This window comes from Monopterus albus, unplaced genomic scaffold, assembly GCF_001952655.1.
Source record: "Monopterus albus unplaced genomic scaffold, M_albus_1.0 scaffold183.1, whole genome shotgun sequence".
Classification (NCBI taxonomy): Eukaryota; Metazoa; Chordata; class Actinopteri; order Synbranchiformes; family Synbranchidae; genus Monopterus; species Monopterus albus.
Genome location: NW_018128063.1, coordinates 1,667,799 through 1,680,714, shown reverse-complemented (window position 1 = coordinate 1,680,714; position 12,916 = coordinate 1,667,799). Strand labels below are relative to the sequence as shown.

At 38.5% G+C, this 12,916-nt stretch overlaps 1 protein-coding gene across 1 annotated transcript; it reads left to right on the top strand.

Moving 5' to 3' along the window:
* Nucleotides 1-2,297: 2,297 nt before the first annotated feature.
* Nucleotides 2,298-11,599, top strand: ogfrl1 (opioid growth factor receptor-like 1). The gene is made up of 7 exons (XM_020617031.1): nucleotides 2,298-2,672; nucleotides 3,724-3,810; nucleotides 6,597-6,675; nucleotides 7,153-7,231; nucleotides 7,747-7,813; nucleotides 8,291-8,436; nucleotides 9,913-11,599. The coding sequence occupies exons 1-7, from the start codon at nucleotides 2,496-2,498 to the stop codon at nucleotides 10,424-10,426; spliced, it is 1,149 nt and encodes a 382-aa protein (XP_020472687.1). The 5' UTR covers nucleotides 2,298-2,495; the 3' UTR covers nucleotides 10,427-11,599.
* Nucleotides 11,600-12,916: the final 1,317 nt, after the last annotated feature.

Sequence of the window (12,916 nt, the reverse complement as noted above, 5' to 3'; positions counted from 1 at the left end):
CCATCACTGTCTGGTTTGGCTCAGCAACCAAACAGGACAAATACAGACTTCAGCGGACAGTGAGGACTGCAGAAAAGGTCATTGGTGCAAGCCTGTGCTCCATGGAGGACCTGTACACCTCTCGGGTCAAAAGGAGGGCGGCGAGGATCATGTTAGGTATTTTTTAGTCAAATAGATATTGGTTAGGTACTACTTGTATTAGAAATGTTTAGTGGAGACAGGATGTCTAGTTAGACTGTTTAAACACTTAGTCATTGTCATGAGATTTTAGCAGGGTGCACATGGGCAAGAATAACTAGATAGAAAAGTTTGATTGTCAGCAGGCAGGATGATTATTATTATTATTATGATGTGCTTAACCGTAATCGTAATCATAATATCTGCGTATGTTTAGTACCAGGACATGTCACTGAATGTCCTGCCAGAATGTTTTTAAATACACACCACTTAATCAACACACACACACACACATTGATTTTCTTCATGTTTTGACTACTGCTCTGGTCAGCTGCATAGCTGGCATATCAGGTGACGTCACGGTTTGACGTTCCTGTGTAGAATGGGGTTAGCCCAAAACAGATATAATGTACAGGCCTGTTGGGGTTCGGGGTTTTCATCTTTCATCTGCCTGCATGCAGTTTGGAGGTGGAAGATACCTGAGCGTGTAATGTTAATTCTGCTTGTGATCCTTGAATAAACCAGCACAGTTTAGAAGTTACTGGGACCGCCTCGTCTCTCAGAGTTGGCATGGTAAGAAGTACTGGGAATTAACCCTTACAGTGGAGTCAGAGGAGGTTTGTGTTGCGTATGCTGCCTGCATGCAGAAAAAGGGGGGAAAAAGGTCCTCTCTACAATACCCAAATGTTTTTTTTTACATACCTCTGATCAAAAGTTTAGAACAGTTATTGTCACATCCAAAAGTTTTGGAAATATTAGATCAGCCACAGAAGTACAGAAGTGAGTATTTGTATGACATCATAGATGGAGAGCTCATGAAATCACACCCTTTATTTTTAGCCCGGCCCTCTGCTTTACAGATAATCATTTACTCTGATGAAATTGAAATTTGCAACCCACTTGGATGTCATGCTTCCAAGAATAAGTTGCTAATGTTTTATTATACATTGGGAAACATTAATCCAAAGTATCGATCATAATTAGCTGCAATCCATATACTTGCTATTGCAAAGAAGGGTGAGCTGTCTGAATGTGGAGTTGATGCAATTTTGGGCAGATTGTATGAGGACCTGGTAATGCCAATGGTCCGTCACATGTGCATGAGATTTGAATCAAAACATTGTTTTTTCAAACAGTGGGCCTCAAAACTAAATTTTAGAAATGTTTGCAAGTCTTTAATAAAACACAATCCAATGTATGAATGTTGTCAGAATGCAGTGATTCTGAACACCCAATTTTTTTTTTATGAGTGTGCTTTGGGACCAACATCAGAAATATGCAACATGTCATATTTAAAAGAAAAAATTAGGGCTTTCCTTAGAAATGATGATATAAACAATGCAGTGTCTGTTAAAATGTGAATTGGCTGTCTGGTCAGAAAGAGATGCAGACATCTGGTCTCTACACAGAACTTACAGCATTCAAATTAAGCAGATTCTACTTCATTACAGATGTAAGATATATAAGCAAGGGAAATAAATGTATTAACATAACCAAGGCTCAGTAGTTCTGGACAATAATCAATACAGCTGTAATATGCATAAACAAGTAAGATAAAGTTATGAAAGGTAACTAAAGGTATGAGAAGTAACTAAAGCTTATAAAGTAACTAGAGTCTATAAGACTCAAATCTTACAATATCAAAAGGGAAGAGGGTATGTTAGGTATGGATAAACAGTGATTAAAACTAATAAACAACTTTGTGTAATTATATGTTATAAAATGGTGACTCGGTTACACTTGACCAGATACATTTTCTTTCTGGACTTAAAATAAGACTTATTTCCTTGATAGAAGCCTTTTTATTTTATTTTCTTGAAATTCCTTTTTTTGCAGTGTAGGAGGAGTGGGAGAGGGGACAGTGGTGCGGTGGGTATGCAATCCTCTCCCAACCAGAAGGTTGAAGGTTCAAATCTCGGTACCTGTAGTCCACATGTTGAAGTGTCCTTGGGCAAGACACTGAACCCCCCCCGTTGCCCCCGATTGTTAGAGCCATCGGTTGAGTTGGCGCCGCAGATGGCTGCCTCGGTTCTGTACCGGAAACAAATTCCTTGTGTGTAGCATACTTGGCCAATAAAGGTGATTATCCATTATTATTAGAGCAGCGTGGACAGGGCACAGAGCACTATCAACCCCTCATACACAGCCATGCGTCATCATTGCTGATGTGGAAATTCCCTTTTCTGCCATTTGCTCCGCTTTGAGAACAGTGTGAGGCCAATGCTCTGCAAACCTAAAAACGGGCTATGAGGAAAGTTGTGTGGTATTTTTTGTAAAGAAAAGGAAAATAAAAGAGAGCAGGTGTTGCATGTTTTTAAATGGGAAATCTGCTGGGCAGCTGGCGTTTCAAAGAGCCGAGCACCATTGAGGAATGCGACTCGACGTGGGGGTCGGACTCAGAGAGCGACGATCCGGGCGCTGAAGATGACAGCGGTACCTCCGGCTCCGTCAGCTCTACGGAGAGCGAACGGGCCGCCGGAGACGCATCTCCGCAGGTACACTGGGGGTTACATTATAGACGCATTTGGTGACACAATCGAGGGAGGAGGGGGAAGGCTCACGGTGCGGCAACGTATGCCACCGGCAACGCATTATATTGACGAGGCCTGGACAGAGAAAGGACAGCCGAGTATCCCCTATACATGCTGTTGGCTTGTTGAGTTAACGGCAACTTTATGAAAAATGCCTGTTTTATTTGTAACAACAGATAAAGACACACATGGTTGGAACTGTACTACTCCTCACTGAAATTCAATCCACCCAGGAGTACTAATCTAACATTTTCAATACTGTCAGTGAGTCAGCTATATTATAGTTTAGATGAATTTACATTCATTGATGTTTCGTGTATTATATCAAGTATAAAATCTTATTTTTATATCTTACTGCATGGTTTGGTAAAGCAGTACTGCACAAGTATTTTGTTAGTGAATTAAATGCAGTTGCTTTTCCAAATGAAGTTACACTACCTACTGGTTTATAAAGGAAATCAAATATTATTTTAACATTAAACTCAATATTATCATTATCATCACTACATCACTTAGTTTGATCATTTCAAATAGGTGAAATCAGATCTGTCACAGTGTGTGTCATGATTACAATTAAAACTTGCTATTTAATGAGGGGGATTAAGAAATATTTAGGATTCATTTCAGCATAAGGTAAAAATAACAAAAGCCACCTTTTAGAGTGTATGATACAGTGTGTCAGCAGCTTAAAGGCAATGAATTTTAACCATTACAGAGCCTGTGTTGCTATGTTTCACAGACATTCTGTTGCAGTATATAAGAGAACGAATGTAGTTATATGAGGATCCGGCCTAGTGTAACACTGCAAACCTTTCCAGACCAGCGGAAATTACTGTAACATGACCCAGATTTGATTTGAGAACCAGCTCTAGCTTCTAGCTTTATGGCAATTGCACCACAGCGCTAATGTGAATTGTCTCCTTTGCTAGAAACAAATGGATAATGACCCTGTCAACCTCAAAAGCTATGTGCTTTTAAAATGTCTTCCTGTCTTTTTTTTCTTGCTTCATCTCAGCTGACTAACTCCCCAGAGTTTGTTCCAAAGATGAAGAGGAGTTTCAATGCTGCCAGGGACCTCTACAAGTATCGTCACAGCTATCTGGTACACACACACACACACACACACACACACACACACACACAAACAAAAAATGGTGTCATATTGTGGAGCTACACTGCAAAAAAAAACCCTTCTTAAAACAAGCAAAAAGCACTTAAATCTAGTCAAAATGTACAAAATCAAGCAAAAAAATCTGCCAATGGGGTAAGCAAAAACGACTTAGGAATTCTTGAAATTAGCATAGATATCTGGTCAATAGTAAATGCTACTGGATCTTAAAACTAGATACAAATTCTTAAAACCAGACTTTTTAGCTTTTTATAAGAATTGAATAATAAATAAGTTAGTGAAAACAGCATTAAAACTAGAATATTTAACTTGAATCTAGTCACTAAAAATACTACTGGGTCTTAAAACTAGACAAACATGCTTAAAATTTTACAGTTTTCTATTTTTATAAGCACTGATTAATAATTATTTTAGGAAAAAATTGCATTAAAACTAGAATATTTAAGCTTAAACCCAGCTTACTTTGATTTTTTTTTAAATCACACAAAAACCTAAAATGAGATGAAAATTCTCAGCTTTCTCCTCTTAAACAGGATGAACAGTCCAAAATTAACTAAAGCCTTTCTTTAAAAAGAAAAAAAGCACTAGCACAGAACAAGACTGTGACCTCAAATTGTAGTCCCCCATAAGTTACAAAATGGGGGAAAAAACTAACAGCACAAATCAAGTGCAAATGGAAAAGAAAGAAAAAAACAAAACAAAAAAACACTGCAGCTGTCTCACAGCAGGTTTGAAACAGTACTTAGTCAACAAACATTCTCCATTCCTCCATTCTTGAATGACCTTTTTGTACGAGGGGGTTGCATCCTGCTCGTGGATGGCATCTTTCAGAACTTCTGATGCAACACAGACAAGAGTGTTGCCAGGCACTTTGGATATGTGAGATGGAATGCATAGTAATAGGCCAGGAGGTAGAGAGGCCCCTCAGAGAGCAAGTCTTTATCAAATGTTAGAACTGGGGTTGTACCTACAACCATCATGCAGTTCTCCTCACCAACCAGCAAAACAGGACAGGAAAATGCACGCCTGTGGATGTAGGTATCTGGATCCTCTGAAGGCTAGAAAACAAAATATAAAGATACAGAATTTAGATTACACATCTTACAAGGGAAGTAAATGCTGACCCAGATCTGTTGGGTTATCAACATTGTTTAAAATATCTTACTTTTGTGTTCGGCAGAACAAAGAAAGGTATACAGGTTCAAAACAACTTGTGGGCAAGTAAATGACAGAATTTAAATTTTTCTGTCTAATTTCCATTTAAGTTAATTTTTATGCTGCATTATGTAGTGCAAAGCAGGATTTAACCCAGTATTTTATTGGGAGTGTAGGCACCCGTTCATAATTTATCACTGCTGAGTAAAACTTACTATCAGAACGTGGAAAAAAGCCTCACTGATTGGGGCCCGTTTCTTCAGTGCTGTAGAGCCAGATGGGAAGAGCAGCGGCAGGACAGTAAAAACAGCAATGGCATGTTCAACTAGTTGAGGGAGGAAAAACAAAAGATATCAATATCAGATAGTAGGTCTGTGGGTATAATCTATACCAGGGGTTCTCAACCCTGGTAATGAAATCCCAAAGCCTAATTAGACTTTAGACTGGCTCATCTGTTTTAGATAAGAACCATCAAGTAGCAGTACGTTTTTAGTGTATTAGTGTCATTGGCGCCGGGAATCTACAACCCATTAAGCTAGGTTAGCTAGCCAAATAGAACATTAGCACGACATTAGAACCCTTGTAACATACCTCTGAGTGTGGCAATTGAAACATCGTCCAGTTGATCCATAATTCCACTCCACTGACATCAGACAAACGACACTTTAGAATAAATATTCACAGAATTATTAGACTGCTGAAATGACCGCCAAAGTGTGTGCAGAAACTTCTCAAAATGTAACGGACTTCAAGAGGGGCAGGAGGGAGCATGACACGGTGGATTGTACCATTTTCACAGAGGGAGCAGGGGTGGCCGCTCATCTTAAATAAGTTTATTTTGCATTTATACAAAGTATATTTGTCTAAAAAGTGTTCGTATTACTTTGTTATTAAAATTGAGTGACATGAATGTTAAAAATAATAAATGTCAAGTGGTTCCTGTCTTTATAAGACATGGGAACTATGGTAAGTACCCTTGGTATCACAAAATGTATTACACGCAATCTTAGGTTCAGAGGTGAAAGCTATTGGTCTACAGACAATTAGCAAGTTAAAAACACTAATTGAACAGCATTTAAAACATGAAAAATCTCTTCGCTGATCACAACATTACCCCAAAACAGCACTATTTGATTCATGCTCCATCACAGATAAAATTACTAGGACTAATGGTCCGTCACATGTGCATGAGATTTGAATCAAAACATTGTTTTTTGGACTTGCCCATTTAACCATTAAAACATTTTATATCTTGTTACTGGCTCATTCTAGCTCAAAATTAGCTGGAATATCTTTATAAGAAAACGTTAGCCATACTTTCTTAAAATGAGATTATTTTTCTAATGCAAACCATGCTTGACCAGATAAATTTTCTTTCTGGACTTAAAATAAGACTTATTTCCTTGATACAAGGCTTTTTTTTACTTTCTTGAAATTCCTTTTTTGCAGTGTACTGAGAACATGTACATGACATTTGAGGTGCAAGCATACACATCAAATGTCAACTGTCTGGATACATGTACACAGGTGTAATCCTTTCTTTGTAACACTTTCTCACATACAGTGTAGACACCATGTGTGATCTTTTTGATATTTCTGTGCAGAGCTACAAAAGGTCCCGGCAACCAAACGAGTATCGTAATCTACGCTTCTACCTGAACAAGATCCCTCTAGTGCCTGATGGTAAGCATGTGTGTGTGCACACAAACTTGTACTTCCATTTTTATGAAGACACTTATTGACATAGCCCCTTACACTAACCTTAACCATTAGAACTAAATGCCTAACCATAACCCTTACCCTACACCTAAAACTAAAACCAAGTCTTAACCTTCAAAAAGGTGTTTCACAAAGTGAGGACTGGCCAAAATGTCCTCACTTTCCAAAACTGTCCTCACTCCTTTTTTTGGTCTGCAATATGTAGCAAATACAAGAACACACACATACACTTTAAGCATGCAGATCTCCTGCAACTGTGGAGAGAAGTGATGTTGGGCTAGGTTTAGTCAGTTTTGTTTGGCAAAACTGACTTGGAAATATCAGCAGATTAGTGGACTGATCCAAGCTCTTTCTCTGTCTCTTTCTCTCTCACACACACACACAAACACACACACACATGCTAAATGTGTATGGCAGTTAACAGGCGATGTCTCTTCTCAGGTATCTATATAGAGGAGATTCTGACTAAGTGGAGAGGTGACTATGACAAACTGGAGCACAACCACACCTACATTCAATGGTAAGACATTCTGTGTAATTGTATCAGTTCCTTGTAATTGACTGTATTGTTAATTGGTTGAGTTGACTGGCCATCTGATGCTGTCATTCCACTTCTGGTTGCTACTATGCAGAGTCTGGCTGCAAAATGCCAAGATGACAGCCATTGTAGTCATGATACAGTATTTTGGCTTCACTTTTGCAGAGTGGAGGAAAGCAGTGATGCAATGTTTATGTACAGTCTGCGGTGCAGCCACATGTACACTGGTATGAAATCCACAGTTACATTTGCTAAGCTGTGATTGATAAGTTGTTGTTTTGGGGGAAGGGTTTAGCAAAGTGTCACTTTGCTAATGGTTCTACACCTATGGAGATGTATAAGGAAGCAGCAGTGGTGCTAATCTGCAGTACTTTACAGAGGACAACAATAACAGCTTTCATAATCAACATGAATTAGATAGCAAATGTTTTTTCATTGTATTGGTAATTTTAAAAAATCATAATCACATCTTGTGTTTCTTCCTTTTTGTGTGGCAGGCTTTTCCCATTAAGAGAACAAGGGCTTAACTTCTACGCTCATGAGCTGACTCAGGATGAAATCAAAGTAAGACACATACAGACTCTACATAGAGTGTCAGCGTTACTTTCTGAACTGTGTCTGACATGTTTGCATTTCTCATTGCATAAGTGCTTACCATGGTTGACTGACTGTATCTTCCACTCAACGAAAACATTCAAAACATTTGTTTCAACATAAGTAAGTTGTTGCACTAAAGCAGTCACCCAGGTGACTCCCCTCAAAGAAGGGCTCTGAAAAATACTTCACCTAAAAGTTAGTTTTCCTTTGGTTATGTGAATTTGTTTTGAAATTTATTTACACTCCATTGTTAATGAGTGCCAAAGTGTCTGTGAGCAAATGTAGACATGGTTTCAGTGAAACCATGCATGTGCATTAACACATTGATTTTATGTCCTTCTGCTCCATAAGATTATCATCTGATCACCCATAATGCATGCCAACAACAAAGCTGGTGTTGTATTACATGGGTGGTTTCTGATCTGCTATCTTGAATTCTGTCAGGAATTCCAAAGCAGTCGCGAAGCTAAGCGGAGATTCCTATTGGCCTATTCCCTGATGTTGGACTTCTATGGCATCAAACTGCTGGATAAGAGTGGGAATGTTGCTCGAGCTCCCAACTGGCAGGAGCGCTTCCAGCACCTTAATGAGTAAGCATCCAGACATAAACACATTGTGCAGCAGCTTAGGAGTCTAAAATTGCAGTGAGAATTTATGCAAACACATTGCTCGGTTGCCAATTGCTGCTTTTGTGTCCTTCAGCAAAACAGTTATCCTAAAATCCATGTAACATAACTGTTCTTCTGTTAGCAACCAAATGTGAAACATCATGTTTTAAGTCAACAAACAGATGGTTAAATGGCAATTTAAAGGGTGATTTTTTTTTTCTTACACATCTATGTTGATGTTTCATGGCTTGAAAGAAGTAATTGCATTTTCTTGCTAAAAAACATGAATGTCATACATTTTTTAAACTATGCTTTTCTCCTTCTACCCACTAAGGTCTCAGTAATACTACCAGACCTCCTCAAGTCTCAAACTTCCTCTAAATCTTAGCATCTGATGCTACTTGTGGACATTATTCCAACCAAATGAAGAAAAACAAATTCTCCTCCATAAAACAGCTGCTCAATACAGTTTTATTCCCATCTTTTGCTTTTAATATCCCATCAAAGACTTCTGCATCTGCTTCACTGCGGTCTCTAGAATCCTGACACCAACCAACCAACAGGAGCAAACTATTCTTATAAAAATAATCCTCTGTATTTTCCTAGAACAGCTTAATACAAGATACAGTAGGTGCCACATCGTGAGTCATTCAGACTGTATGCTGAAAATATATATATATATTTTTTTTTCACATTTTGGCTAGTATTCAACAAAACCTAAAGATGATTTGGTTTAGTTTTCTTCAGTGAAATTGTCCTTTTTGTCAGGCATTGTTTTGTTTTTGTGTTGTTTACTTACTTTGACATGATGGACACTAGAACACTATTTAAACAAGGGACAAGTTGTTTCCCCTTTCTCAGTGAGTAGCCGACCTGCAAATATCACTTTTTGCAATTGTGTCTTTGATTTCAGAGTGGATAAGCAGGCCTGCCATGTTTGGTAATGAAAGCGTTTTTTTCCTCCAAACTGTATTTACATAACATGTAAACGGCTACATAGCCTAGCTTAACGTCTACAGAATTGCTAAGTTATCATCAGTTTGTAAACATTTTTTTCCTTTTTCAGAGGCACTGAAGAGTGTAAACTAAACAGAACACGAATGACAGGTTTGATAAGGGATTCGTTTAACCATGAAGTTTAATAAACTCGGAGAATTCACCAACTTGGAAGCAGTTCCAAAATAGAACTGGCTATTGGAGCCCAGCCCTAGTTACTAATAACATTAACAATGGCTCTGATATATCCACGTGTCCCAGTGAGCCATGATAGTATGACAGTGACCCAGCATGAATAGTACCAGGATACCAGGGCCTTTCTTGCAGTCACATCAAGATGTTTTCTAGGATGATATTATTAGTATATTATTGTGATCATGTTGCAATGTATAATGATTGATCATGGTTTTTCCCTCTCTCATTTCCATTACACTTCTTAATCTCCAGCTGTGTTCTTTAAAGGTCCCAGCACAACTACCTACGGATCACTCGCATCCTGAAATCCCTGGGCGAACTTGGTTATGAGACCTTCAAGGCCCCATTGGTTCGCCTCTTCCTGGAGGAATCGCTGTGCCACAGCACCCTTCCCAACATGCAACACAGTGTCCTGGAGTACTATGTCTACACAATTCGCCTGCCGGCCACCCGCAGGCATCTACTCCGATATGCCTGCCAGCACTACAGGCCTGCCCATGCCTTCCTCTGGGGTCCACCGCCTAAAAGGCGTGCAGGAGGCGTCGGTTCCAGAGATTGCGTGGGTGCTGGAAGTAGTGGAATCAGAGCACCTGCTCCAACACCAGAGCAACAGAGGAGAGGGGAGGAGAGCACCACCTCCACCTCTGTGAGTATTGGGGTTACTGTGTCTGCCCAGGATCCTGTGATGTGCCAGGACCTGACTAGAGGAAGACTGAAGGGCTGCACAGGAGTTGCTTCGAATATGACTGGAATGGAGAGAGCACTGACTGGCAGGAGCTAGAGGAGAGAGTAACAAGTATGATGAGATTGTTCCTTTGTAGGGAATAGGGCTTGAAAGCATAAGGCAAAGCAGCTGTTTTTAAAATTTGCTAATTCATTGTAATGAAAAACAAACTATTGTTTATGCCAGAATTTATAGGACACTGAAACTTGAGGTCATGGCAGTAAAACACATTTATAATAATAATAATTTGGAATCTGTTAAACATGTCAATCAGTTCAGGTTAAGGGCTTACTATAAACTATGACTGTACTTCATTGCAGTTTGAGTTTAACTGTAATAGGGATTATGATGTTGGACTTGGGTTTTTGTGGAGGTAAGAGGCCTATTCCTGAGCCAAGCTAAACAACCTTTATTTGGACCACATCCCAAAACCATCTAAACCAGTAGAGATCTACTCATGCTGCAAGGCTTTTCCTCATCAGAGTGGTCAAACCAATTAGAGAGATGTTTTAATGTAGTGCTTTGGAACTGTAACAGGTGTGAAATGTGGTTGTTGTTTCAAGAGCTTTTACAACCAAAGGTACCTTGTGATTGGCATATGAAATGCTGGCGAAATGAGTTTTGGGAGGTAGCTCTACCTGCTCATCAAATACTGTAGCTGGAGCTCCACTAAACAGAAAGCTGGCCTGAGCTCACTTTGTACAGGTGCTGTAAACTATAATGTGAAGAGGGAGACTAGGGAGATTTCTTTCTTTCTCTTTTTCCAAATTCTGTGACACTAGGGGCAAAGAGCAAAAGTACAAGTGACATATTGTCATACTAATACTTTGAAACCATAATTGTTGAAATTGACTTGAAGTCCTCACTTTGTTGTTAATAATAGCAGGCACAACTCAAAATTTACCTGCAATTTTACTGTTGCCAAGTTGAAGGTAGCTGCTCCATCCAAAAATTGTACAGAACTGCAGACAAAAAATAAGACTTGCTGGCAAATTGATACAGGTATTTATTTTAAAAAACAGTTAAGACTAGACAGGCCTGCAGTGACAATATTATTTCCTGTAAACTACAACTGGACTGGTGGCATGAAGGTCCAGTGGAAATGTGTACATAATTGCATATACTGGCTATATAGAGTAGCCAACAATAGAGTTAAAAAACACAAAATACCTTCTGTTTGAGTGGAAAGGGAGCTGAGTAAATTATGTTTCTAAATGTAGGTTTCTGTCACAAAGTAAATTATCTTTCTTAAACCTAGTCTGCTACAAAATGATAATATAAAATTTTAAGATAGATAGATAGCACTATTTTGCTAATACTAATAAGACTACATTAGCTAGCTAGTGTTAGCAGTAGCATTTAGATCATTACAGATAATTTATTTTTTGCCCACACTAAAGTGGTACAGGAAATTTCAAATTAAAAAGTGACAATCCTACAGCAATTTTATAGCTAACATACTGACAATTTTGATAAAAACCTCAATGATAATTTGTCAGTGAAAGCCACCACAGAACTGTTCTGTTTTCAGCTGTTGCTGTTGCCACAGGGTGTGTTGTGTCACCTAACAGCCTTCTATCCTCAACTGAACAAGGTGATTGGATGTGGACCGTGAATGACAGATTATTTGTGGTGTGTTGCACTCTTTTGACAATCTGTGTCTTCCTATTGAAAGCACTGTAGGTTTCTCCAAATCACAGATCTACGTAAATAATATTCTGATCAGGAACTTGCCATTATGAACATGAATAATTCTTCTCATTCTGTATAACCATGCAATAATTTGGATAAATGATATGTGAAATTGAACATCCATATTACATGTTATATGTAGTTTTCAGCCAGGCAGACACATACAGTAGTAGGTAGTGACTTTGTTTTTCTGAACATGACAGTTTCTAAAAGCTTCTGGGGTACTTTTATTTAAGTGCTGCTACTGATTTATTTGTCAGATATTCAGTATCCTAAAATTTGTTCATTTACATGCCAAAAACACACCACAAAATAATATCTCCCCTAGATCTGCACTCTAATGAGGGTGCAGGATTCATTAGCATGTAAACTGAACTTTCCACTGAAAGACAGTGTTTTGGCAGCTTCTCATAGTAGGCTGAAGCAGGGTTTAGAGCAGAATTTACACTCATCTCTGAGAAGCTAAATTTTAAGTATCATTTCAAAAATTTGAGTTCCTGGTTGCAATACAAAGATATCAGTATATTAACACTTCTTCCTGACTTCTTCAGCTGTTCTTCCTGTAGGATAAGGCCTTGTTTATTATTAGTTGACAAGGTTCTTACATTGCTCCCTAGTCAAGTATATTTAATATAATTGTAAAAATAAATTTTCAGGTGAATTGTGTTATAATATGGGCTCAAGTATCTGAATTGTTGGTATATTGTACATGTACATGCTGTATGTGTGTGTGATATATAATTAAGTGCCTATTTTGTATATTTTTTTAATGTTGTAAGGAGTGTCTTTCCAGCTAATTTCCTGTCCATTCAGTTTTTTGTACAGCATTTTGAAAATGTATGTTATTGTCTGGAT

Coding starts and splice junctions, on each gene's coding strand:
- ogfrl1 (XM_020617031.1), top strand. CDS start 2,496: ATGGGAAATCTGCTGGGCAGCTGGCGTTTCAAAGAGCCGAGCACCATT. Junction 2,673..3,723: donor CCGGAGACGCATCTCCGCAG/GTACACTGGGGG, acceptor GCTTCATCTCAG/CTGACTAACTCCCCAGAGTT. Junction 7,232..7,746: donor AACCACACCTACATTCAATG/GTAAGACATTCT, acceptor TTTGTGTGGCAG/GCTTTTCCCATTAAGAGAAC.